The sequence below is a fragment of the Sturnira hondurensis genome, unplaced genomic scaffold, assembly GCF_014824575.4.
Source record: "Sturnira hondurensis isolate 20B ecotype Veracruz unplaced genomic scaffold, ASM1482457v3 Scaffold0022017, whole genome shotgun sequence".
In the NCBI taxonomy this organism is placed as follows: domain Eukaryota; kingdom Metazoa; phylum Chordata; class Mammalia; order Chiroptera; family Phyllostomidae; genus Sturnira; species Sturnira hondurensis.
In genome coordinates this window covers 4,648,111-4,675,524 of record NW_028094648.1, presented here as the reverse complement: position 1 = coordinate 4,675,524, position 27,414 = coordinate 4,648,111, and the positions used below count along the sequence as shown (strand labels likewise).

General features: G+C 37.0%; 1 protein-coding gene across 1 annotated transcript; it reads left to right on the top strand.

Annotated features, from left to right (window-relative positions):
- The first annotated feature begins 1,074 nt into the window (after nt 1-1,074).
- SRP72 (signal recognition particle 72) lies at nt 1,075-26,516 on the top strand. Its single transcript, XM_037034075.1, has 19 exons — nt 1,075-1,218; nt 3,109-3,229; nt 5,287-5,410; nt 6,638-6,781; nt 6,861-6,972; nt 8,970-9,001; nt 10,267-10,391; nt 10,476-10,533; nt 12,415-12,546; nt 13,330-13,458; nt 14,261-14,333; nt 16,051-16,115; nt 16,222-16,317; nt 17,918-18,021; nt 18,143-18,220; nt 18,956-19,093; nt 21,511-21,548; nt 23,477-23,636; nt 24,483-26,516. Exons 1-19 carry the CDS (start codon nt 1,110-1,112, stop codon nt 24,658-24,660), a joined length of 2,016 nt encoding a protein of 671 aa, XP_036889970.1. The 5' UTR covers nt 1,075-1,109; the 3' UTR covers nt 24,661-26,516.
- Nucleotides 26,517-27,414: the final 898 nt, after the last annotated feature.

Sequence of the window (27,414 nt, the reverse complement as noted above, 5' to 3'; positions counted from 1 at the left end):
CATGATGTCGCCCAATCCACTTAGCGACACCAATCCGGGCTCAAATGGCCTGTCTTTTCATCAAGAGGACTCAATAAGCACTCACTCTCTTCTGACATTCAAATACATCTTGTTATTTAAGAGCTTAAAAAACCCTAACCCTCCTGTCTATGTGTTACTTGAGTCCTTACTATGCGAGGATGCATGAATTATCTTTTCTCCCCAGAACGATTATATATTGCTGTTTTGCAGTCGGTAAAACTGAGACTTGGATAAATTAAGTAATTTCTTTACAGACATCTAGTGAGTTGAAAACAGGAACTAACCTGGACATTCCCATCTGCAAACACTTTGCTTTTCCAGTCATACTGCCACCTGCTCCCGCACCTTTTGGGCTGTAGCCCAAAGAGCAGCCAAAGGATGTAACCAAACGCGCTTTGCACTTCAAGGTTTTTCCGTGCGTTTTCTCAGATTCGCTTCTCTGCCGTAAGGTTACTCAGAACCAACCCCAGATATTCCTATTACCTTTCAGGACCCCCTACAAATGTCAATTCCTCTACAAAATATATTTTTTATTTAACAAAGCACTTTATTTTAACAGAAGTTAATTGAATTTGATTTTTTAAATTTAATTGTTGTTCAAGTACAGTTTTCTGTCTTTTACTCCCATCCCACCCCACCCTCCCTCCCATTTCCACCCCCCTACAAAATATTCTCAAGTAGCAAGAAACGATCTCTCTCCCTATCCCCCTTCTTCAAACGACCCCTTATGGTTTCTAGTAGGTATTTTACCACTCTATTGACCCTTTATCTTCCATGGACCGTCGCCCACCTGGCCGGCAGCGGCCACCCCAGAAATACACGAAGCTCAGAACCAAAACTGGTAAACCATTTTCAACTACCCTGCGAGATCCGAGGCCTCATTCCACCAGACCCGCTTCAATTAAGGTGTAGAGACACTATCTACAAATTTCTAGCAACAACAGTGTAAGCTAGTCTCTGACGTTGATTCCAGAATAAGAGCGCTTCCGACTTTGAAGGCTTAGCAACCAGCGGTTTCCTCCTCCGGTCACTTCAGAGATCCTCTTCCGGGGCAGCGGTTGCCCCGCCCCTCCCGCGTTTCCTCCAAGATGGCGAGCAGCGGCAGCAGTGGGGTTTCGGTGAGTGCGCTGTGGAGCGAAGTGAACCGTTATGGCCAAAACGGTGATTTCACCCGCGCTCTCAAGACCGTCAACAAGAGTAAGTATCAGGGCAAGTGCTGGGGCCAGCCCGGGTTGGCGGAAGGACACGGTCTGTTGCGGGCGCACGGACCACCTCTCAGTTGGCTTGGGGGGGAAAAGATCCAAGCTGCCTGGGTCTAGGGTGCGAACGCCTGGAGAGCGTGGTGGGCGTGGTCTAAGCCCCCTACCGCCCAAAGGTACCTATAGGTCTTGGGTTGTTTAGAGCCACGTGTACTTCCCTCTTTACGCCGTGCAGGAAGCGAGGGAGGGATTTAAAGAGACGTCTGCTGCCTACGCCTCGTCCAGACTGTTCTCTTACTTGATTCCTGTGTTTTCACGCCTTATGTTACAAATATTTCACATTGCCTCCTTTTCTCCTTCCATTTAGAGGAACGATGGAGACTATTGCTGAAGGAGTTTGTTCTCTTGGGCCTCGGGGCAGGGGGAGGGGGGAAACCCGCCTGTGCCACGTAATTTAGAAGCTGGTGGTGACGAGGTGAAGAATACAAACTCAGGAAAGAGGGAAGGGCTGGATCTGCTTATCAGGCCTGCGTTCCCAGATGTAATCTCTCCAGTGTCACTAGACCAGGCAGTGTGTGTGTGGAGCACTAAAAAATGAAATCACATTCGAAGAAAAAGCTTGGCCTGTTTTTTGCCCTATTACTTGTAATTTCCAATAAACTACTTCGGTGTGAAGTTTACTCACTATATTTCTGTATCCTTTACTACGTCACTGTAATGTGGCTTTGCTTTTTTAATGCTCTCTTTCGTGCTAAATTCTTTACTGAAAATGCCACCTATATTTAGTAGATTTGGAAATGCAATTACCAGTACAGGATTTAGCTATTTAAAGTGGTAATAACATAAAAGTATGTCAGTAACATACAAAGTTGTATAAATAGTTTTCAACAACCTATAGTTGGGTTAATGTGAAAATAAGTGATTGTGTTCACAATGCATTTTTGGTGATTTCAGGCATGGAGGAAAATGGATACTAATTAGAATTATTTAATTCCTAAACTTGTTTTGAATTAAAGTTAGCGTTTGGCTAGGCCTGCAGCCATTACTACTTGGGGCAGTGTAGTAAGTTGCAGGAACTATTTCATCAATATCTCTCAGTTCTCAAGTATAGTATATGTTGTCGTCTTTGTCAGAATGCCTTTGATTCTTAAAATTGGGCTCCTGTAGTTGCCCAGGAGCAAGGGGAGTGATCCTGATCATTTTGACACTGAACAGCTATTCAGCATTGAAACTTGGCTATCTGAGTCCTTCCTTGTACTTTGGTCATTTTAGGTGAAAAGGGAAATTTTGAATGGTTTTTGAAACTATTGTAAGATAAATTGCATCTGTATACTTTGTAGCTTACAGATACTAGTGAAATATTCTCATTTCATCTTCTTGATAACCTTGTGAATAAAATAGGTAATGCTTTCATACTCATCTTGCAGATCAGAAAATTAAGATTTGCTGTGAGATGACTTGCCTAAGACCGCAAGTCATCTAATGACAATTGTCATCTAATGACAATCTTGTATTCAAAACTAAATTTGTTTCCCAATTCTACCTGAACTTTTCCCTGTGAAGTAATGAAATATGTAGGATGTAACATGCATCCGAAGATGAAAAAGCTGAAGAACACAGCTTCTTGCTTCTTTATTTCACTCTCCTTTTTGGGAACATGCATCTTGGGAATCTATCTCAATGAAACTCTAACTTGTTAAATTGTAACTCTCCTTACTACTACTTCTTAGGTTAAAAATGAAGATCCACTTTTTGTTTAATGGTTTGACAAATCATTCCTGCTGCAGTATAATTAGAAACTAATTTCCTGAGATAAGGGGTGGGAAATTTTAGTAAAAATGTGAGAAAGAAGTGGATTTAAAAATATTTTCGTAAAACTGTTCGGTAGTACTGCAGATCGACAAGGATGATATTACTGCCCTGCACTGTAAAGTGGTGTGCCTTATCCAGAATGGAAGCTTCAAGGAAGCCTTGAATGTCATCAATACTCACACCAAAGTGTTAGTCAAGTAAGTGATGCAATTGGTTGTTTGTGTAGTTACTAGAAACACTTTTACCATAACTATAGTAACTTTTCCACCACTATTCAGTGATTTTTGACCTGTTTCTTTTTTTTCTGTTGCTTCCCAGTAGTGTTTTTGAAACTGGTTGGAATAATAGTAACTTTGTTCTTTTCTGCTTTAGGGGCCTTTTCTTTACCCCATCTTCCCTTTGACCCACTAAGAAGGAGGTAAATTATGGAGGGAGGTGGAACATAAAGTGTGACAGGAGTTCTCAGAGGGGTATAGGGAGAACAGTGTAACAGACGGTGTGGTAGGTGGTATAAGAGGAGGTCTGTTTTAGCATTCTCCTTTGAGAATGGTTTGGATAAGGTTCATTTTAGGCCAAGATCTTTCATTGCCAGAGTTCTTCAGCAGTCTTTAGTAGTATTTTTTTTGTTGTTATTTTTTGTTGATCTCATTTATCTTTTTTTTCTGATTTTACTTATTTATTTTCAGAGAGAGGTGAAGGGAGTGAGAGAAACAGATGTGTGAGATATACATCTATAGGTTGCCTCTCACACACCCCCAATTGGGGGACCTGGCCTGCGACACAGGCTTGTGCCCTGACTGGGAATCGAACCAGCAAACCTTTCAGTTTGCAGGCTGGCACTCATTCCACAGAACCACACCAGCCAGGGCTATTTCATTTGTCTTTTCATGAAATTTGAACTTGTATTCTAAATTGTTACTCTAATTTTGATTTTTTTTTACAGTTATGTCTAAGCCCCAGAAGAAATGTATATTAAAATGAAGTTTGCAGCACACTTATTCTTTAATGAAAGATTCTAGTTTATAAAGTACAGACCAGTATATAGTATACTTCCTTTTGTATAAGAAAAGGGATGTATAAACATTTATATGTGTATTTTATTAAGTGTGCAAAACAAACACTGCCCAATGAAACAGTGTATTAAAATAGTCACTTGTAGGAGGCAGGGGGGAACAGGGTAGAGTTGAAAAACAGTGGAAGTAAAACCTCTTAGTGTATGCCTTTTTATTTGAGCCATAAACATGTATTACAGATTGAAAACTTATTTTAAAAACTTTATTAAAAATTAAAAGGAAATAAAAATGCTGCTTTCTCCTAGTAAATATGTTTATGCTGAAATTCATTATTTTGAATTTTGACCATTTTGTGAGTTAAGGAAATTTTGAAATGATTTTTGTCAGGCAAGTAAATAAAGGATATTGCCATTCACTTTGATAAATATTTGCCCTCATGGGTTATGGTTTAAATTTTAAAATGAGTTTTAGGTGTCACATTAATGTAGATAAAGGTTTATGTCTAAAGTGGTATATAGGTAGTTGTATGTTTACCAGTTTGAATACAAATACTATGTTCTTTTAAGATATCTAGTTACTTTTTTTTTTTTTTGCTAATCATTTGCTTCTTTAACAAGTTAAAAGCAGCATTATTAGCCCTGGCTGGTGTAGCTCAGTGGATTGAGCGTGGGCCTGCAAATCAGACGATCGCGGTTCGATTCTCAGTCAGGGCACATGCCTGGGTTGCAGGCCAGTTCCCAGCAGGGGCCAGTTCCCAGCAGGGGATGCATGAGAAGCAACCATACACTGATGTTTCTCTTCCTCTCTCCTTCCCTTCCCCTCTAAAGATAAATAAATAAAATCTTTTTAAAAATTAAAAAAAAAGCATTATGTGGCTTATTAGATTAGTAGATTTAAGGAATTTTTGTAGTAATTTATTTAAAATGGTGTTCACATTGTGTTTGTACCTAAGACAGTTATTTAGCTAATTCATGATTTCATTCTTAAGTGTTTATTTCAAAAGGCTAATAATTCTCATAAGAATATCCATGAAAGCAAGAGGCTAAGGACATGGATATATTTTCTGCCACTAATGACCTGTGTGGCTTCCAGACAAGTCACTAACCTTTGTCAGCTTCCTCGTCTGTTATTAATGGAGATTAAATAACAGTATATATCAAGTGCTTAGAGCAGTATCTGGCATATAGTGAGTGCTCTGCTGTGTGAGCTAGTAATCAGATATTGTTTTTTTCCTTTTTCAGTAACTCTCTTTCTTTTGAAAAGGCATATTGCGAGTATAGGCTGAACAGAATTGAGAATGCCTTGAAGACAATAGAAAGTGCCAACCAGCAGACTGACAAACTGAAGGAACTTTATGGACAAGTGGTAATTACTGCTTTTAAATAGCTGTTGACAATCATCCTGAGTGAGCATGACTCTACCTGTAGTAAAGAGCATGGATGAGGAACCTGATGCTCCACAAAACTAGCCACCGAACCAGTCCTTGGGATTTAAACATATTTTCTGTTCTTGATCTTCTTGCAAAAGCTGCATGTATAATAGCCTATGAACAAGTGACTTCCTCAGGGTAATTTAAAATTATGAATTATCCTATGAAAGTTGGAAAGGAGCTTGTATACTTAAAGAATTTTGAAATTATACTAAATCTCAAATAAAATCATGGTGATAATTTGAATGAATTCAGCTAGTTCATGAAATCCTTGAAAATACCTTATTCTAAAAGTTTTTGAGACATATAATGAAGCCTAATGTAAAAATAGAACTGCTATAATGAGGAAAGGACAGAAATATCGTTAGAACTAGAAAAACCCTCTTTAAGATTTTTAAAATGTCAATCTAGGGCAAATAATCTTGTATTGACTGTATTGTTCCCAAGAAGTAGTATGAGTTTAACAATATAAATGAATTGAAGAAATATTTGGGCAAGTTCTTAGATTGTAGGTCTATAAAGAACTAAAAGTAAGCTGGGTAAGTTCAGGGTAAATTCTAGCATTTTGAGATTCGTGAAGGGTACCTAGTCTTTGACACACATGGAGGACTAATTGACCCACAGTGATGGTTCTTGTTACCCTTTTGTATCATGTTGTGTGTACATACTACCCTATACAATTGCTGGTTTCTAAAAAAGACAAAATGAACATTAAATGTACCAAACTCCTGGAAGTATTAACTCTTTGTTAACTTCTAATTTTGTTCCTGTTTACTGGAGTTTAGTAGTTGTGGTGTGCTATCAGATAGCTCTTTCACTGTAAGTCAGATTTAGGGAATGGTGTTTTCTATTAAAGAAAAGTTTTGTTTCACATTCCACTTAGGCATTTACCTAAATTCAAGAAGAGGTAAATACAGTAACTTTTTTAACTGAATAATGCCTACAAATCTGCAATATAGTAGATTCATTGCAAGTAACTTTTTGAAAGAAGTAGTAGCATGCAGAACTAAATGAGAAATTATAAAGGAAGAGTGATTGATTGCCCGTGTTATGCTGTATATTTTCCTTCTTTGTGGTTCTATAGGGTTTGTATAGTGTTGGAGACATAGCACTGTATTTCTTCTGTCCCCTGACTTTTTTACTTGTTATTTATTTGTCTTCAGTTATACCGGCTAGAACGCTATGATGAATGCTTAGCTGTGTATAGAGATCTCGTCCGAAACTCTCAAGATGATTATGAGGAGGAGAGAAAAACAAACCTTTCAGCAGTTGTTGCAGCTCAAAGCAATTGGGAAAAAGTGGCTCCAGTAAGTGTCATTGAGTATCACGTAGCTGTGAAAAGGATATTCCTCTTTAGTGTTTGACTAGTATTTTGTTCCATGACAGGAGAACTTGGGCCTCCAAGAAGGCACACACGAACTGTGCTACAATGCTGCATGTGCACTGATAGGACAAGGCCAGCTGAGTCAGGCAATGAAAATCCTACAGAGAGCTGAAGGTTGGAAATTTTTAAAGATTATATGTGATTGTGGTGTACATATAACTTGGCAAAGTATTTTCAAAATCTGCGTTTGAATTTCTGGAGTTTTTAAGGGGAAATGATTAACTTAGTGGGAATCTCTCAAAATTAATCTAGCCTTTTTTTTTTTTTAAGATTTTATTTATTTATCTTTAGAGGGGAAGGGAAGGAGAGAAGGACATCAGTATCAATGTATGGTTGCCTCTCGTGGGTCCCCTGCTGGGAACTGGCCTGCAACCCAGGCATGTGCCCTTACTGGGAATCGAACCGCGATTATGGTTCACAGGCCCGCGCTCAATCCACTGAGCTGTGCCAACCAGGGCTTAATCTATCCTTTCTTTTGGAGTTTTTACAGTATCTGTCTTCCATTTCTGTCTCATTTGTGAGTTATACTAGTTCATTTTCAACCACACAGGACCTTAAAGTGTAAGTTTTGAGGGGTGGGTTTTGGACAAGTTATAGTACATGTTAAATTTAAATAGAGTTCATCAGTGTTAAGCACTTGCATTAGTACATGGCATATAATATGTATGCCTTCAGTAAATATTAGTTATATTTAATATACAGGTGCTCAAGTATAGTAATAATGTGGTATACCTATATGGGTCCATGTATGCACATACACTATATATATTTTATACATCGATAACACTATTCAAGGATATCTTTACTCCATTTGGTATGTTTTCATGTATTGGGTTGGCCAAAAAGTTTGTTTGATTTTGTTTTTCTGCACGATGGCTCTAATAGCACTTAGTTGTCTTTAACTTGATTCAAAACAATTTTGTTAGATTGTATGGTGACAGTTGTCATATCAGCGTGCACTTAAAAAAAACTTATCAACATTGGTAAATTTTTGTTTAGCCATTTTAATATTGAAGATGAAAGAAAATAAGTGTCATTTTGGCATATTATGCTTTATTATTTTAAGAAAGGTGAAAACAGCTGAAATGCAAAAAAAACCCCAAAAGCAAAATTGTTCAGTGTATGGAGAAGGTGCTATAACAGATCAAATGTGTCAAAAGTGGTTTGTGAAGTTTCATTCAGGAGATTTGCTGGACGATGCGCCATGGTCGTGTATGCCAGTTGAAGTTGACAGCAGTCAAAGTGAGGCATTGCCGAGTGTAATTCTCTTTGATTGAGAATAATCAGTGTTAATATTACATGAGACAGCTGACATACTCAAAATATCCAAATCAATCAAGTTATTGGTTAAAATGAAAAATGTGTCTTCTGTTTTATGGGAAAAAATGGACAGACTTTTTGGCCAACCTAAGACAATATTTACATGTGTTAAAGCTTTTAGAAGAAATTGTAGTAACATCTTGCATTTCTGTTTTGTTAGGCAGTTGGCTAAATTTTACTATAACACCCAAACAGATTACCATGCTGTCATTTAAAATTATGACATTAACGCTAAAAATGAAGGTGTACATCATAAACATGTTCATACTATATTAAATGGAGGACGGTATTCTACATATTATTCAAATTTGAGTAGTATTCTACATACACTATGCAAAATAGTATATGTAGAATATCCCACTTTCATTTTAAATGCAGCCAGATATTTATGTTAACAAAAACAATAACTGAAATGCTAATGGTTGTTATTTTTGGTGAGATTGTTTTTATTTTTATATTTTTCTAAAATTGACTTTTGGCAATCAACATTTATATTTTTAAATGCCCTTTAAAGACTTTTTTAAAGTCTTTATCTTCTTAATGCAAGAGCTCAATCTTAATGCAATTAATTATACATTGAGCTCTATGTTAAAGTCTTTAACATAGAGATTACAAATGTCAGAGAGCTAGGATAATCAGGGACTGATAGTATTATCTAGTATAGTTAATACTAACAATAAATGTCAAATTTACTTGTTATTAAAATTATCCTGAAATGCTGCTCTCTGGAATGGTGAAAGGAATGGGAATTATCCGACAGTTGTTAATTTTAAAACCATTCTTTCCTGTAGATCTTTGCCGCCGTTCATTATCAGAAGATTCTGTAAGTATTCTACTGTTGTTAAACCCAAATTTTACACTTTGGACTAATACAAATTTGTAAGGGGCTTTATTACACTTTTTATTGACATTTTGAAACAGATGGTGACTCACCGAATAGGATTGATAGTAGAAAAACCTCTTTTTTTTAAAAGGTTTTATTTATTTATCTTTAGAGGGGAAGGGAAGGAGAGAGGGAGAGAAACATCAATGTGTAGTTGCCTCTTGTGAGTCCCCTGCTGGGAACTGGCCTGCAACCCAGGCATGTGCCCTGACTGGGAATGGAACCATGATACTCTGGTTCTCAGGCCTGTGCTCAGTCCACTGAGCTACGCCAGCCAGGGCAAGAAAAACCTCTTGATCGGTTACTTAAAGGCATTGCTGAGGGTGAGAAATTACAATACAAAAGTTTTTATCTACCTGATGCATTCTGTTTTAAGATCACATAAATATACAATCAGTCTTCTATTTTAGATATAGGGCTCAGGTCTCTGTGTATGAGTCTGTTCATAGTAATTCCATGCATATATCTTACATAATCCAGTATTTGTGATTTGATTTCCAGGTTTGTCTTATGTTTTTTTTTTAAGTACAACACTATCTGAAAGACAGTTGTGAAGTAGTTTCATTACAGTCCTTTTAGATGTTAACTTTCTTATTCGTCTCTTACCATGTTCTTGCTCACACCTAATTAGTAATTTTCTTTAGTAATTCACCTTTATCAAATATTCCTGAGCATTCAACATAGTTTTTATTGAAATAAGTCTCTGCACCCACAGTACTTCTCTTACTGTGATAAGTACGTTTTATCATTTGCTTGTCAAACATAACTTGCATAACGGAGTTGCAAGCAAGCGCATCTGACCACTAGTCAGCATACATTCGACAGGTGAGAACAGGAGAGCTGGGCATGGTGAAAGAGAACGGCCACCTAGCCTCGAGCGTTCATTTTACGTGGGTACGTGGACATCGGTCAGCTTTTCCAGAGGAACGGAGGATATGAATTAATCTCGACTGACAGTTAAGAGGGCTGCTTTAATTTTAGAATTAGTTCAGCTTTTGAAGCTCTTTCTGTGGCAGTAATTAGGATTTTGTGAACTTACCTCTTTTGGTAGCAGTTCCTTAATTTTAACAAAATGAATCTAAGGCAAAATTTCTAAAAATATGTATGTCTTAGGATTCTATACCTTTTGAATGTTTGGATTACTTGGTAAGTACATGGAGCAACTTTGAGAATTAACAGGAAAAAATGTTTCTTTTTCTGCTTAGGATGGAACTGAGGAAGACCCCCAGGCAGAACTGGCCATCATTCATGGGCAGATGGCCTATATTCTGCAGCTTCAGGGTCGTACAGAGGAGGCTTTGCAACTTTACAATCAGATAATAAAACTAAAGTGAGTTATTAAAATGAAGTGTCTTTTATTGGGAAGGAGATTTCTTTTTAAAGGGTTGATCCTTTTTTACTTGCTTGTTCACAGGCCGACAGATGTGGGATTGCTGGCCGTGATTGCAAATAACATCATTACCATTAACAAGGTATGAGTTACCCATGGCTTTCTTATGCTTGTATTGTAGCTAACGGCATATTACCTGGCTTTGTTCTAGGATAAGTAGGTTTTTTTGTTTTTTGTTTCCATAACAGAGTCCAAAATTGTAGTAGATCATGTAATAAAACTTTTTTGTAGTTACAAATTCTGGACTTTAAAATCTTACTGTTTTCTTAGTGTGATAATGTGGAGAATCTCTGTTAGAAAACTAAAATGTTTGAACTTTTAAACTTTGTGCATGTGTTACATAATATTTACATCTAGTGAGTCTCAAAGTTTTCTGTAGATAATTTTTTCCAGTGGTTTTTATTTTGAAGGGGAGCTGTGGACAGGTTCTCTTTCTCGTGTTCAGACTTGAAATTCAGGTGAATAGGAAATAAAAGTAGCATTTGTGGGGGTTTTTGATATGCCATGTGATTTTTTTTCAAATGCCATCTTATTTTATCCTCAGTTATCTTTTTAGGTTGCAGTACTTGTTTCCAATTTATATAGAGTATAATCTGAGGCTGAAAGGAGTTAAGAAATATGTATAAGGTCACAACTAGTAAGAGGTAGAACTTGGATTCAGATTCCAGTCTCTGACTCCAAGGCTTGCTCTTCCTCCTTTGTAGTACCTACCTCTCTCCTCCAATAGCAGAAATTCAGAAGTGGGAAAATGGCATTAAGGGAGGTATTAGTTACAGGATGTTAAAGGCCATTGGCATGGTTTAGGCTTCCAAAAATTGATGCAGGCTATTGAATCTTAGCAAAAATATATACCTGCCTACACTTATGAATAATTTGAAATGCCAGTGAGGACAGATTTTTTTTACCTGTTTTAAAATTGTGAGGAGAGTGTGCAAAATACTAAATACTAAATACTCAATCTTAATGCAATTAATTATACATTGAGCTTTCTTCAGTCAACAGGTATTTATTATCTATTGCTGGGTGTAATAGGTAATGATGAAACATGGTCTTAATCATTACAGTTTTAAAATTTCATTTCGATCTTGAAAAAAGTGTACATGTTTAAATTTCTTGCTTTATACTTTATAACTTTAGTATTTGGTGAAAGAAAAGATCTCTAGGTTGGTGAATTTGAGCTTACCCTTGAAAGAGAGATACAGTTTGAAGGTTAAGCACCAGCCTAAGCAAATAAATTATAAAGAAACATCTATGGCCTGTAGGAGGCAGGAAATGAGAAAACGGAAACTAAGAGGATATATACATGTTGACTAGTTTAAAAAAATAGGTTAGATTGAATGATACCAAAGTATGGGAGACCTTGAAGCAACCAGTTGATAGAAATCTCGCTCATCGATGTTTCTCACTCTCCTCTCCTTTCTCTGTAAAAGCACTTTAAAAATGTGTTTGGGTGAGGATAAATAATAATAATGTTAATAAAGGAAGGGAAAAACAGTAGCCATGTTACATTATTATTTTTTGCTAAAAATGTGTTCAAGAGAGGTGTGAATATATTTCTGAATTTTAATGAATTTACTTACGTATAGCAAGTGTTTCAGAGAGGAATGAGTTACTTTCCTCATTTGTCATCTAAATTCTAAAGGGCATAATTTGTAGAACTTACAAATTTTAATCTTTTTAGTCCTAATTTTCACTGTAAGATTTGTGCTGTCCCTGTGTACTTTTTGTCAAAAAGCTCAAAACAAGCTTTTATAAAACAAGCTTTAATAGTGGAAAGACAAAACTAAGAACCCAAGACAAATTTATATGCATCTTAGAAGCATAGGCAGAAGCATACCCCAAACAGGCAGACGTATTATCTTCCATGTTCTCTTGTTCTTATATAAAATAAATGAAAGTAATAAGCATAAAAGAACTGAAGTCCGAGCTTGCTCTTAATGATGGATAAACTTTTCTTTGTCAGGACCAAAATGTCTTTGACTCCAAGAAGAAGGTTAAATTAACCAATGCTGAAGGAGTAGAGTTTAAGCTTTCCAAAAAACAGCTGCAAGCCATAGAATTTAACAAAGCTTTACTCGCTATGTACACGAACCAGGTAGGTAACAGATCTCTGGTTCCTCTGGCTAAACCTTTTTGGAGTATGGCCCCTGAAGCATAATGGCTGTATCATTGCAGTCTATATTTTGTCTTGTATCCATGTGTTTTTCAGGATGTCATAGGTAAGAGATTTTATTGGTTAGACACGTAATTTCCCAATTCTGTGTAAAAGTGTGCTGTTAGTAGAAAACATATCAGTAGATGAGATAACCTCATTACATTAGTTCTCATTTCTCTGAATTAAAGTAAAAAATTATAATATAGTGTTATAAATATTAAGGAGGTCAGTTCTAACCCTAATGTCCATTAATTCTAAGTCAATTATGAGATTTCATACTCTAGAGCAGAGGTTTTTAGTGCGAGGATGAGAGGCAGTAACATTTTTATTATTTAGAATGGAGTTAAGTTATTCTAAAATACTTTAGCAAGAAATACCTATATGTTTTGTTGTTTTGAGGCAAAGGCTGATACTTGATATATTTTTTAAAACAAAATTCTGGGTTTTAAGCATTCAAATGGATGTTTATAACTCATCCTTTCCTAAATGCTTTTAGGACTCATAGTTTAAATTTAGTAAATGGAAATCTTTTTTTAAATAGGAAAAAATAAGAATAGACATTATAAACCAATTCTTTATCCTAGGCAGATTTTTACCTCCTATTTTGTTTCGGCTGATTTCCTTCCTCCTTACCCCATCTATTTTTCCTTTTTGGTCACTCACTTACATTTAATTTCGTTAACCAGCTTATTTTTGTTGGGGGTGCGAATACTGTCTTTTTAGGCAGAACAGTGCCGAAAGATATCTGCCAGTTTACAGTCCCAAAGTCCCGAGCATCTCCTGCCTGTGTTAATCCAAGCTGCCCAGCTCTGTCGTGAAAAGCAGCACACGAAAGCCATAGAGCTCCTTCAGGTAAAGGAATTACTTGAGTACTTAATGAAGTGTCAAATAGTTTCAACTTTGTTTCATTTTCATTATACATAAAAACTTACAAATGTCACAGACAAACTGCTACTTAATATACCATAGAAAAATTCTATAGGGTCACTTTAGTTAATTCTTGGGCGATACCTTTGTTTCATATAAATTTGCATTAGTACATGTTTGTTCTGCACTTTGTTCTAAGCACTCTTTAGAGTGCTTTTCATTTTGAGGTCTAATTAACGTCAAGGGTTTTTTTATGCTTATAATACCAGAACATACTTAACCCTTTTTTTCAATAATGTATTTTCCAGTAAGTCTAGTCCAAACTCAGATAATTACAGAGCTCCTGACTTGGTTTTTATCCGTCTAAATCAGCTATTAGATTTTTTTTTAATTTCTTGAGGGTAGAGTACATTGGAAAGTTGGACGGGGTAAAATTAGGACCATCCTGAGGGGCAGAGTTGCCTAACAGGGAACATCAGTAAGGAGTTATCATTTATTTGTGTATCTTTTGGGCAGGGGGAGGAATAATCTTATTATTTCTTAGTGACTTTCTAGAAACTTGGCATTTACTGCACTTATTTTCAGAGCATAATTTTGAAGCACATTAGGTGTTGTATAAAATTTTTCCAGAGTAAAACTTTGAACTAAGACCAGAAGTTTAATATTTCAAAAGTGGATTTAAATTTTTATGTAGCTAAGTAATTGGAATGTGTACAGTTAATTGTGTAAATAAAATGCGTGGTTTTGGTTTGTTTTTTGTTTTTTTTTTCAATTAAAAAAATTTTAGGAATTTTCAGACCAGCATCCAGAAAATGCAGCTGAAATTAAACTGACCATGGCACAGCTGAAAATTTCCCAAGGTATTAATGATGATTTCATCACGACTAATATGTCATTTTAATGGAAACATATGGTTGGAATGATTCTGAAATAGTTGACCATGTGAGTTTAAAATTTTTGTGTAATGGTGAGATCTCATTCTTATTTCAAACATGACGCTACTAGATGGTGTGAGCCCCAACAGACTTAATAGTGAGTTGGCCTTTCCTTGGGTTATTACTGAATTGTTAGAATGATTCTCAGTCTGTGCCTTGGAAGTATATAGAAGCATAAGATTTGTTCCAAAAGAACATACTTCTTTCAGATTTCCTGGGTATGTCATGCATAGAAATGCTTATATTGGTCACTTGGTAGTATTTGCATGAAATAAGGGTTACTTTACCTCCTAGTTTTCAGAATTTCTTAACCCTTTATCCTTTATTCTTTATATCTCATATCTTTGGGGGAGAGGGGCAAGAAAATTTAATGAGAACTGGATGTTTTTGGATATTACAGAAAACTGCTAGTGTTTTTGTCCATGATCTTAAACCAACCCTGAGTGATTATCTAGAGCTGAGTTGACCATATTCGGTAGCCACTATTTACGTGTAGCTATTTTAAGTTAAATTAAATGAAATTTAAAACTTATTTAAATTTGGTTGTGCTGCCACATTTCAGAAGCTTTGTAGCCACATGTGGCTAGTTGGACAGAGTAAGATTCTAGATGTTTCCATCAGCACAGACAGTTCTGTCAGACAGCTTGGGTGCAGAGTACCATCCTCAGTGCGGATGGTAATTGGTTTGGGGTATTCAAAAATTTTTTGTGTATTATGATGGCTAAAATGAAAATGTTGTGGGGAGGGAGTTGGCAATACGGAAAAAAATGCGTGAAAAGGCTCCTTAGTGGGCTAGTGATGAAAACCAGGTTGAGAAACACTGCTGGTCCCCTCGTGACCCTGTTTGTTGCTTTTTCCTTGGATCCCACCTCTCTTTGTCATGCTCTCTTTATCTTCTTTCCTCATTAGGTTTTCAGGGTTTTGTTGTTGTTTTTTGAAGAACTATTTTATTGTAATAACAATTACTGAGAGAGAGCCTGTCATGTTTTTGTTTTGTTTTTAAAGACTTTGAAAAGTATATTTGTTTAGGTTTGCAGTAAGTAGAAAATTAGAATTCTAACACCATAGGAAAGTTTCCATTATACTCATCTGCAGTAACATATTTCAAGGCCTTTAGGGAAGGACTCCCACTTTTAAGTTACAGTCAGAAAAGGAGAACTAGAACTCAGACTAGGAGTTGGGAGATGACTTTTCTGGTCATTTGCCATATCTATCTTTGTGGGTGTAAGCAAGGTGTGTTGTTTCTTTACGACTCAGTTTTCTTACCTGTAAAATGAATAGAGTACGTTCTTTTTTTGTTTAATCCTCATTCGAGGATATATTTATTGATCCAGAGATAGAGGAAAAGGGAGAAACACCAATCAGTTGCCTCTGTACATGCCCTGACTGGGGGCTACACCCACCACCCAGACATGTACCCTGGCCAGGAATTGAACTGATGACCTTTCAGTTCACGAGAAACACATACTCCAACACACTGAGCCACACTGGCCAGGACTAAATAAGAGTACGTTCTTCCCATGATCCCATAGCTGAAGTATTTAGAGATGTTACAATATGGCTTTTAAATTCCTTGTCTCTTTTATTTTCCATAATATGCTTTCTTCATTGTGATGGCTGATTTTGTCTTTAATTTCTTAAGGTAACGTTTCCAAAGCATGTCTAATCCTAAGAAGCATAGAGGAGTTAAAACATAAACCAGGCATGGTGAGTTATTAAAATTTTGTAGGACTGTGAAAGTAATGGCATTAATAGTCCATTGATATGTTTGGTGTTTATTTATATTTACTAATTTATACCTTCGGCTGGGCAGGTATCTGCATTAGTGACCATGTATAGCCATGAGGAAGATATTGATAGTGCCATTGAGGTCTTCACACAAGCTATCCAGTGGTATCAAAACCATCAGGTAAATAAATGGAATAAAATGTTTTATTAAGGGCATGTTTTTATATTAAAATTAAAGGCTGCACTTTTGAACTCAGAATTTAGGAGAATTGAAACATTCCTACTTACTATTTAAAAGATGAAATGCTATTACTGTCATACTCTATTTTTTTTAAGCATACCAGATGCAGATTGAGTTATTAGAAGTAAGAAATGTCTGCAAAATGGGGGGGATGGGGATTGCTCGGTATGTTTCTAAACCTCTGTCCTTTGTATGTGTTTTTGAGTGTGTAATCTCAAGAAATAAGAATAGCCCTGGCTGGTGTGGCTCAGTGGATTGAGTGCAGGCTGCAAACTAAGGGGTCACTGGTTTGATTCCTAGTCAGGCCACATGCCTGGGTTTTGGGCCAGGTCCCCTGTGGGGGCCACATGAGAGGCAGCCCCACACTGATGTTTCTCTCCCCCTCTCTCTCCCTCCCTTCCCCACTCTCTAAAAATAAATTAAATCTTAAAAAAAAAAAGAAAGAAGAATAGTAGTGCATGATCGCATATAAGAGGACTCACCTCTAGTGGCCAGAGAGTCCATAGATAGTAATAATTGGTAGAAAAGTAGTACAGTTAACCCTTGACAACATGGGTTTGCACTGCACGGGTTCATTTGTATATGGATTTTTACAAAAATAAGTACCATAAATGTATTTTCTTTATGATTTAGTGACTTTTTTTCCTCCAGCTTTTTTGTCAGAATGCAGTATATAATATATATAACATACAAAATATGTGTTGATAGAATATGTTATCAGTAAGGCTTCTTGTCAGCGGTAAGCTGTTATTAATGGTTTAGTTTTTAGGGCATCAAAGTTATACTAAGATTTTCAACTATGCAGGGGTCAATGCTCCTAATTCCCATGTTGTTTAAGGGTCACCTCTACCTGGAGTAATTGTACACCATGCCTTCATCTAATAGGAACATCTTTATTTTTTCCAAGATGGTTCTCTGCATAGGCAGTACTCAACCTGGGTGGCATTTATACTGTTAGCACTGGGGTTTTTTGTTGTTGGTGGTGGTTTTTAAAGATTATTTACTTATTTTGAGAGAGAGGGAGGGAGGGAGATAAACATCGGCGTAAGAGAGAAAAATTGATCGATTGCCACTCTTGCACACCCTGACTGGGTATCAAACCTGCAACCCAGGCATGTTCCCAGACCAGGAATCAAACCAGCAACCTTTCGGTTTGCAGGGTAACACCCAACCAACTTAGCCACACTGGTCAGAACTGCTGTTAGCACTGTTAGTGGTAGAAAGATATCAGTGTTCTGGAAACTATTAAGTTAATGTTTTAGAGCTACAGTAACATATATTTGGTTATGGGATTATTTCTAATTTTTTTCAGTCTAAATGGAGATGATTTTCCTAATTCATAAACTAGTCATCACTTGTACTAATTTGTCTGCCCACCTCCCATTTGTGTGTGCAAATTTGTTTATGATTTTTCATGCATTCTGTAAAACTTAAGATGAGGAATTTACTGGATAGGTCCATTTTAAAGGTCTACTGGATGTAATTTCATTAACTTGCTAGATTAGCTTAAAACTTTTTTTTCTTTTTATTCCAACTGTAGCCCAAATCTCCTGCTCATTTGTCCTTGATAAGAGAAGCTGCAAACTTCAAACTCAAATATGGGCGGAAGAAGGAGGCAATTAGTGACCTAGAACAGCTGTGGAAGTAAGCTCTGAAAGGTGGAGATGTAGAAATCCAAATTTTACTTGAGATGAGGGAATTATTTTGCTTGTTTATGTTAATTTTTCAGTTTTATAAATTGTCATTTTCTTATTTCTTCTTTTAGACAGAATCCAAAAGATATTCACACCCTGGCGCAGCTGATTTCTGCTTACTCTCTTGTAGATCCTGAGAAAGCAAAAGCGTATCCTTTTGGTTGTTTACCAGATCTCTTCCAGTACATGTTTGACTAGGACTTTTTTTTTGTAAATTTCGGCAAACAAAACCCCCCTTCTAACTAGTAAAAGCAAAAATGAGAATTTATTGATTGATGTGACTGAAAAATACAAGGAAAGATCCAGTTTGGGGTACAGCTTGATCACAAGCAAAAGTGAAGTCCATTAAAATGTGGCTTATATTTCCCCAGGTTCAAGTCCAATACCCTATATATATATATATATATATATAATTTGGTTAGTAGTACATGATTCTGAAATGTTATTCAGATTAACTATCTTGGGTCATGTGCTCATTTTAAACAGGGGAATTGGTGTCCTGATTGGCTGAGTTTGTATCCTGTGTGCTACTCCAGTATGGGCATGTTCCCCAAACTGAGATGCTAGACACCCACAAGTCAAAAGCTTTGCAATAAGTCTATATTTTATACACTTGATAGCTGTTTTGGAATGGTGTTTTTATTAAGCCACCACCTACAAATATGTCACTTAGTTAAGGAACAGATGATTAGGTTATGGCTTCTTTCTCAGGTTTTCCTTTTACAATGTATGATATATAATTGACATTGTGACCTGATTTGTTACTCTGTAGAAGATTTAAACTTTTTTTTTCTTTTGACAAAAGGCATCAAAAAAGACAGTGTGCTTCTCTGTTGGCATAGAAATAATATATATTGTGTTCCTGAACTCCTGTTCTATCGCAGTCTTAGTAAACACTTGCCCTCATCAGATAGCATGTCTCTAAAAGTAGATGTTGAAGCTCTTGAAAATTCTCCTGGTGCTACGTACATTCGGAAGAAGGGTGGAAAAGTTGCTGGAGATAGTCAACCGAAGGAGCAAGGGTAATGCTTTTCATTGTAACATTCACTAATGCTGATTTTAAATTATTAGAAATAAAAATAGACTCTTACAAAAATTCCATGTGAATAAGGTTTAAGTCCCCTTTGTTTCTTTTCCCTTCTTTTTTGCTGTGCCCAACTCATAGTCCTCATTTTCTCCCTCCCCTCTGATCCAGAATTAACTCATGGTATTAATTTAGTGTATATTCTTCCAGATCTTTTTCTTTGTGTTTACACAGATGATGTAGAAATATTTTCTTTAGATTGGATTACTGTTTTTTTTAATATATTTTATTGAGTATACCATTACAGTTGTTCTATTACCGTCCCTTCATCCCCCTCTACCCGCACACTCCCTCCCCCACTATTCTCGCCCTCCCCCCTATCTATTTTCTACCTACCGTCTATGCTATTTTCTGTACCTTCTCCCCCCTTCTCTTCCTCCCACTCCCCTGTTGCTAACCCTCCATGTGTTCTTCATTTCTGTGGTTCCATTCCTGATCTAGCTGTCTTCTTGGTTTGCTTTTGTTTTAGGTGTGGTTGTTAATAACTGTGAGTTTGTTGTCCTTTCACTGTTCATATTTTTCATCTTCTTTTTCTTAGATAAGTCCCTTTAGCACTTCATACAATAAGGGCTTGGTGATGATGAACTCCTTGAACTTGACCTTATCTGAGAAGCACTTTATCTGTCCTTCCATTCTAAATGAAAGCTTTGCTGGATAAAGCAATCTTGGCTGTAGGTCTTTGGATTTCATGACTTGGAATACTTCTTTCCAGCCCCTTCTTGCCTGTAAGGTCTCTTTTGAGAAATCCGCTGACAGTCTGATGGGTACTCCTTTGTAGGTGACTGTCCCCTTATCCCTTGATGCTTCTAGGATTCTCTCCTTCATTTTGGTCTTGGCTAATGTAATTATGATGTGCCTTGGTGTGTTCCTTCTTGGGTCCAACTTCTTTGGGACTCTCTGAGCTTCCTGGATTTCCTGGAAGTCTATTTCCTTTGCCAGACTGGGGAAGTTCTCCTTTATTATTTGTTCAAATACGTTTTCCACTCGTGGCTGTTTCTTTCCCCCTTCTGGTACCCCTATAATTCGGATGTTGGAACGTTTAAAGATGTCCTGGAGGTTCCTAAGCCTCTCCTCATTTTTTTGAATTCTCATTTCTTCATTCCTTTCTGGTGGGATGTTTTGTTCTTCCTTCTGGTCCATTCCATTGATTTGAGTCCCAGTTTCCTTTCCATCACTATTGGTTTCCTGTGCATCTCCCTTCATTTCAATTAGTTTAGCCTTCATATGTTCCTCTAATTTGTGACTATAATCTACCAGTTCTGTGAGCATCCTGATAAATAGTGTCTTGAATTGTGCTTCTGAGAGGCTGGCAATCTCTCGGTTGCCTAGAGTTATGGGCTCTGGGACTTTGAGTTCTTTTTGAGCCATCTTTTGGGCTGTTCGTGCCTGTTCCATAGCAGGATCGGAGCCCTAAAGTGTTCACCAGAGCAGGGCAACTCAGTCTCTGGGTTGTGACTCTGTATGTGGGGGTGGGGCCAACAAGGAGTAATGGCGTCCCACTGCACACAAGTGTGCCACCTCCGTCAGCCCTTGCCCCCTGGGGCCTGCATGGTCCGTCTCACTGTGCTCGAATGTGCGACAGCGGTCAGTCTGCCCCACACCCTGACTGGGTCCAGGCTGCCTGTGCGCCTAGCTCAGGGGATCTGTCCTGCCCGACCCTGCTCCGTTGCTGGCTCCGCCCCTCTTACCGTCCTAGTTTGAATGGTTCATTGTTGTCGGACTTCCATATAATTCAATTTTCTGTTCTTTGGCTGTGTCTTTGTTCTCCAAACCTTTGTTGTATTCAAACTTGGTTGTGGGAGAAGGCACAGTGTTTTCCACCTATGCCTCCATCTTGGCGGAAGTCCTTTGGCAGAAATTCTTGCTGTTTCATCTTTCTAGTTCACTATTTTACACTGTCAGTAGAATTATATTACATGAGTATGTACAGAGATTTTTTTTAAATATCTTCCTCTTTTTACTATAGCTGTCAGAGTACTTAATAATTATTTCAAAGTGTTTTCTTCTTTCAACTCTTTTTAGTGTCCTTTCAGGGGTTAAGTCAATATACTTAATAAAGATTTTATTTAAATTTTTAAGATAAATTCACAGCGTTCAAAACCTGAAAAATAAAAAATTGCAAAATAAAACATCTTCCTCCCACTGCTCTCTGCCTTCCTCCCTCCCAAGGCCAAGTATATGGAGCTTGATTCAATTTAACCTAAATAAATATACCAGCTAGTCTCTTAGGTTTAGTGAGTCCACACTCAGCAAATCTTGAACACCTTTATGATAAATTATTCAGCTCACTCTTGCACACGTTTAATACTCTATACTTTATCACGTTGATGGTAATGATTTTTCTTCTCTTTGTAGACAGGGAGACTTGAAAAAGAAGAAGAAAAAAAAGAAGGGTAAGTCTTTTTAAAATTAACTTTAGATTTCTTTCTGTAAAAAAAATTTTTGAGTTTAGCCTTATAAAAAAATCTTCAAACAAAAAAATAAAATCTTCGAACAAATATACTGTCCTCTCCTTTTGTGTCATTGAACACTTTGTTTTATCTTGACTATTGCTAACAGTTAATTTTATTACATTAAAGAATACAGCTCTGGAGTTTGCATAAATTCAAATTATTGCTCTAGTAACATTGCTCTTTTACTGTGACTATGAACCAGTTACTTAACATACCTGTCTGAGTTTTTTATCTTGAAGATAGAATATGATGGTATGTATCTCTTTGGATTAAATAAGATAACTACATATAAAGCTCTTAGAACAGTGCATGGCTACAGTAAGCCCTGATACATTAGGGTGCTTTTGGCTTCAAGTACCATAGAATTTTATCAAACCAGCTTAAGAAAATTCAGTTTGTGAAACTGGCATTAGAATTAGCATCACAGTTGGCTGAGCCAGTATCTCTTTGTTCTGCTGTACACAAAACTGAATCCCACTAGTGTCTTAGGTGGTTTGTTGGAAATAGGGCCACATACTTGTCATTTACATCCAACAGGACAAAGAGGACCCCTCTACATTTGGCAGTCTTTCCCATTAATCTGATTGGCCAGCATAGGTCAATGTCCAGCCCTGAACCATTAACCAGGGCAACACCATGCATTGATTGGCTTAGGCTGTCCTCATCTATGGCAGGAGTAGGTGGAATTACCAGGCTTGGCCTCACCTAGTCGGAGGTTATCTGTTCCTAGGTCTTTGGGAAATCCGTGGTCTGATTCAGGTTGCTTCTTGATTTTGCCCACTGCCATCTTAGGACTCAGTTTTCCAAAATCTCTAAGTTTATTACTACTCCTCCGTCTGTTTTCCAGCTTCCAAAATTATGTTAATATCTTTTCTCCTATTACTCTAATGTGTTTATTATTTTAGTGGAGTTTTGGGACAGTGCAGAAACTAATTTTTGCATTTATTTTTTATTTTTATTTATTTTTTTAAAGATTTTATTTATTTATCTTTAGAGGGGAAGGGAAGGAGAGAGGGAGAGAAATATCAATGTATGGTTGCCTCTCATGAGTCCCCTGCTGGGAACTGGCCTGCAACCCAGGCGTGTGCCCTGACTGGGAATCGAACCGTGATTGTCTGGTTCACAGGCCCACGCTCAATCCACTGAGCTACACCAGCCAGGGCTTGTTAGTTTACTATTTTAAAGACTATCACAGAATATTCTTACACACATAACTTTGAGACTTACAGATTTCTTCAGGACAAATTTTTAGAAGTTATAAATTTTGACTGGTACTGCCAATTACCTTGCTCTCGACAACTGTCCCGGTAAACCTTTTTGCTAGTGGTTTTTGAGTGTTTCCCATTATCTCACTAACACTAGGTATTATTACTGCTTTTAATATTTGTTAGTTTAATAGAAGTTTTTACCCTTTTCATTTTTATTAAGTTGACCATCTTTTCACATATTTAATGATTTTTGTTTCTCTTGGCTTACCCTAATTACAGCTATGCCCATTTTTCTTTTGTGATTTACCTCTTGATTGCCAAGACCTTGTTCTATATTAAGAATATTAGTGCACCCTTTTGTATAATGTACATTTTTTGTTTTATTATTTCTCTTAATAATATATGTTTTACCAAATGAAATTGAACTTTTTTATATAGATACATCTGTGAAATCTTTTCCTTTATGGATTCTGAATATTTGCATCCTGCTTAGAAATAAGGCCTTTTCTCCGGCTAGATTATACAAATAAAAGCTTCTCAGATAAACTAATTTTAGTTTTAATGTTATTTATTCCTAGGCTGGGACTCATTGTTTAAAAAACTACCTCGAAAACATGTTGGATAGATTTCTCATTTCTTCATCAATTAATCGTTACACAGGAAAACTGCCCAAGAATTATGACCCAAAAGTGACCCCAGATCCGGAAAGATGGCTACCAATGCGTGAACGGTCTTACTACCGGGGAAGAAAGAAGGGTAAAAAGAAGGATCAGATTGGAAAGGGGACCCAGGGAGCAACTGCAGGAACTTCATCAGAACTGTAAGTCATTGCTTCCCGTGGTCACTAAGAACATAGGTTGAATCTTTCTGATACTGACTCAGGGTCACTAGTGAGACTTTTTTCAATGTATTTTAAGTGTGGTAAATACAATCACATATCTTTGATGTTGTGCAATATGCTATTATAAAGGGAAGAAAGTGTGTTATTTCTGGTTTGATTATATGGTTAAGTATTTGGATTATAGGATTATACCATAAATAATAGGATTCCAGTACCTTCAAAAGGAAGCTAAATACACTGAGTTATTCAGTGAATTAAATATCTAGATAAACAAAGATATAAATAAATACTATGACTAGAAAGAAGTATTACAATGTTACTAATTAAGTAATTTGTACATGGTAGAATTATAAGTCATTAAAAATTTTTTCTTTATTTTCTCAGCTTTCTAAGACTTGGCATGTACCATATATTACTTATCTTTTCATTATAAAGCAGTAAAAATTTTGTTCAAAAGTAAAATGGATAGGGATTGGGGTACCCACCTTAAAATAAATAGAATGTGTGTGAGAGATTGTTAAGGGTAGAAATGAAATCCTTATGTGTATGTTTCTATAGTCTTTCTCATTTATTTATTTATTTATTTATCTTTAGAGGGGAAGGGAAGGAGAGAGGGAGAGAAATATCAATGTATGGTTGTATCTCGTACGGCCCCTGCTGGGAACCAGCCTGCAACCCAGGCATGTGCCCTGACTAGGAATCGAACCACGATCATGTGGTTCGCAGGCCCACATTCAATCCACTGAGCTACACCAGCCAGGGCTATAGTCTTTTTCTTTGTTGAATATATGAATGACCAACAGTTTCCTGATCTGATGATTTCAGGGATGCCAGTAAAACTGTGAGCAGCCCACCCACCTCCCCAAGACCTGGCAGTGCAGCAACAGCATCTACATCTACAAGTAATATCATACCCCCAAGACACCAGAAACCTGCAGGGGCTCCAGCAACAAAAAAGAAACAACAGCAGAAAAAGAAGAAAGGTGGAAAAGGTGGCTGGTGATTAGAACATTCTCGTTGCAGGCTATGTTTAACCAGTCTTAGCAGCACCAGGAACATAATAAAGATAACGCAGTGAGACACGCAGGGCTGCTCCCTCTCTCATCCCCTCGTTTTCATAAAATTATTTTCTTGTGTATCAAAAAGGAAAGTACCTTCCTCAAACTCTGCCTGGTCAGACTTGGCCTACTTGTACCACCTAGCTTTGTACAGATGATGAGGACTCAAAATAATTGGGCATTTACCCACCTTAATGTCTGTTTCTTTATGTGCTGATCTCGTGATGGTTTTCTCAGTTTGACAAACAAGACATGTTATCTAATGTTTCCCTAGGATATAAACAGAAATTACTTCTGCTGTTTTATTTAACTAGAGTCTGAAGATACTTGTTCTATCAAGTCCCACTTTAAATTACGTCTTAGGAGGTCTTGGGAGACTGAAAGTGGAATCTGCTGAGCATTCCAAATATCTGCTTAGAAATACTGTGTGATAAAAAAGGGACCTTGTTAATTAATACACTGGTATTTTTCATTACATGATTGGCCACAGGAAAACTAAATGTCTTCATTAATTTTTACCACAAATTCTCTGTCGTGGGATACTATACACATACATACATGTGTGTGTGCGCGTATGTATATACATATAGCCACAAAAATATATGTAAATTAGGACTCTTGGATGCCTCCATATCATTTTCAGATTATGATAGCATTATGCCGATTTAGTACTATAAAGAACGCAAGGAAAACGTGTCAGTGTTGCCAGAAGTTGACTCTTAGACCCAGTGTCCTGGTCAGGTGGGGTGTAGATGTCTCCGTCAGATTTAATGGACCCTGTGGAAAGCACGAGCATCGACCTCCTATGTAGAGAGGAGACCAGTAACAGAGTTCAGTAGCAGGCAGTATTAAAATTTCACAGTCCTGGTTAGCTCAGTTAATAAATACTCAGATGGCTCCTCTTTCTAGTTAGGGGTGTGAATGTTACCCTTTCCGAAGCAGTGGAGTACTGCGCAGTCAGTCTGCGTTGTCAGTGTTGCTCTGGGCTTTCCTGGCTTCTACCCCACCTTCCGGATGAACAGGTGTAAGACAGACACACTGGGATGCCCACCCTGGTGAGTATTCATTTTATGTTGCCCAGGATAGCATTGAATTTAGACCTGAGTTATTTCCTTTTGACCACATTACTCTACCCTTCTCAGTAAAGTGCTGCTGTGTTTGACTCTGAACATATCTACTGAAACTTCTTCAAAGAGTTTTTAAAAGGCTTCCCTCCTTTACAAGAGTAAGGAACACGGTGCTGACCTTCTGTTTGACATAATCAGAATCTGCAGTGGCATCTAAACAAGGGACCCTCGTATATGAATGATTTATTATGGCATAACTTTTTTGAGCTCTCTGAGAATAGTCTTTGGTAAAAGTGACAGATACTCATTTTCCCCAAATATATACCCCATTACCAGAATAATTGTTAGTAAATTTGTTATTTAGGATTCCATTAAATTTCTGTGGTGAAAGATAATTATTTTAGGTTTCACCAAGCTACAAAATTTTGGTGAAAATTACCATTGAAAATTTTGACACAAGGCACAAAGTGAAATTTACAGTTCTCTAGTCATTATAATCACCAGTCTTTGTTATTACCAGTCATCACTAACTGAAACCTCAATTCACATAAGTTACTGTCAAATGAAGTGTAAACATCTACATTAACTTTCTTGTAATTTTTTCTTTCGGACAGGTCTTTAACGAGTGACACACACTTTGTACATATGTTTGTGTCTACATTTATAAAACAATATGGATACACCCATTCACTGTGGTACATTTTAAAATAAAATATTCTAGCAGTGAGTGTGGATTAAGGTGTTTGGGATGTTGACATTTTATGGGGAATTCCTGGTTCATGTATCTGAGAATTTTTTAAATGTAAATATCTAAAATTATCTTTAGCCCCTCCCATCAAAGCCACAAAACTAATGGATTGAGAGAGCCCAGTTTTACCATCCCTGAAAATTCATTGTGTTGATGCATGTATATAAATAAATTGAGGAATAAACATTTTATTAAGTTACTAAGCATAACATTTTCAAGACTCTTGGAAACTGCTAACCTTACAAACTTGCATCACTCCATTTTTCTGGATCCTGCCTGTGTTCTTTACAAGCCTATTTCAAACAGGTCTGATGAAGAAAAGTCAGTTTATTGCAGTAAGATAATTTTGTTTCTGAATATACTAAGGTACAATTTAACAAAATTAAAAAACCATCCATATACTTACCAGTTTAAGCAATGTTACATAACCTTTGAAAAGCCCTGTGGGTTTCCTGATTTGTATATTAGACCATTAGGGGCAACAAGTGATTTTTCTTTAGTTTTTTTAATACCCTGCATTACTAGTAGCCATGATCCTGGCAGAGCACTAATTTAATTGAGAAAAATTTTGTAAAGATTGATTTATATTTAGGGGAAGAGGGAGAGAAACATCAATGTATGGTTGCCTCTTGTGCCCTCCTCACTGGAGACCTGGCCTGCAACCCAGGCATGTACAATGACTGGGAATGGAACCAGTGACTAATTGAGAAATTTCTTAAGTAAACTCTAAGAGTTTAAAATGAGGGGACCATTGAGGTTCCTTTACTGTTTTCTCCTAAGCGTTCTGTACAGTCTAGAGACACTACCAGCCGACACTGGCTGGTAGGCGGGGCGGTACCCAACTTCACTTTCAGGGCTTGTGATTACTGGCGGGGGGGCGTGGG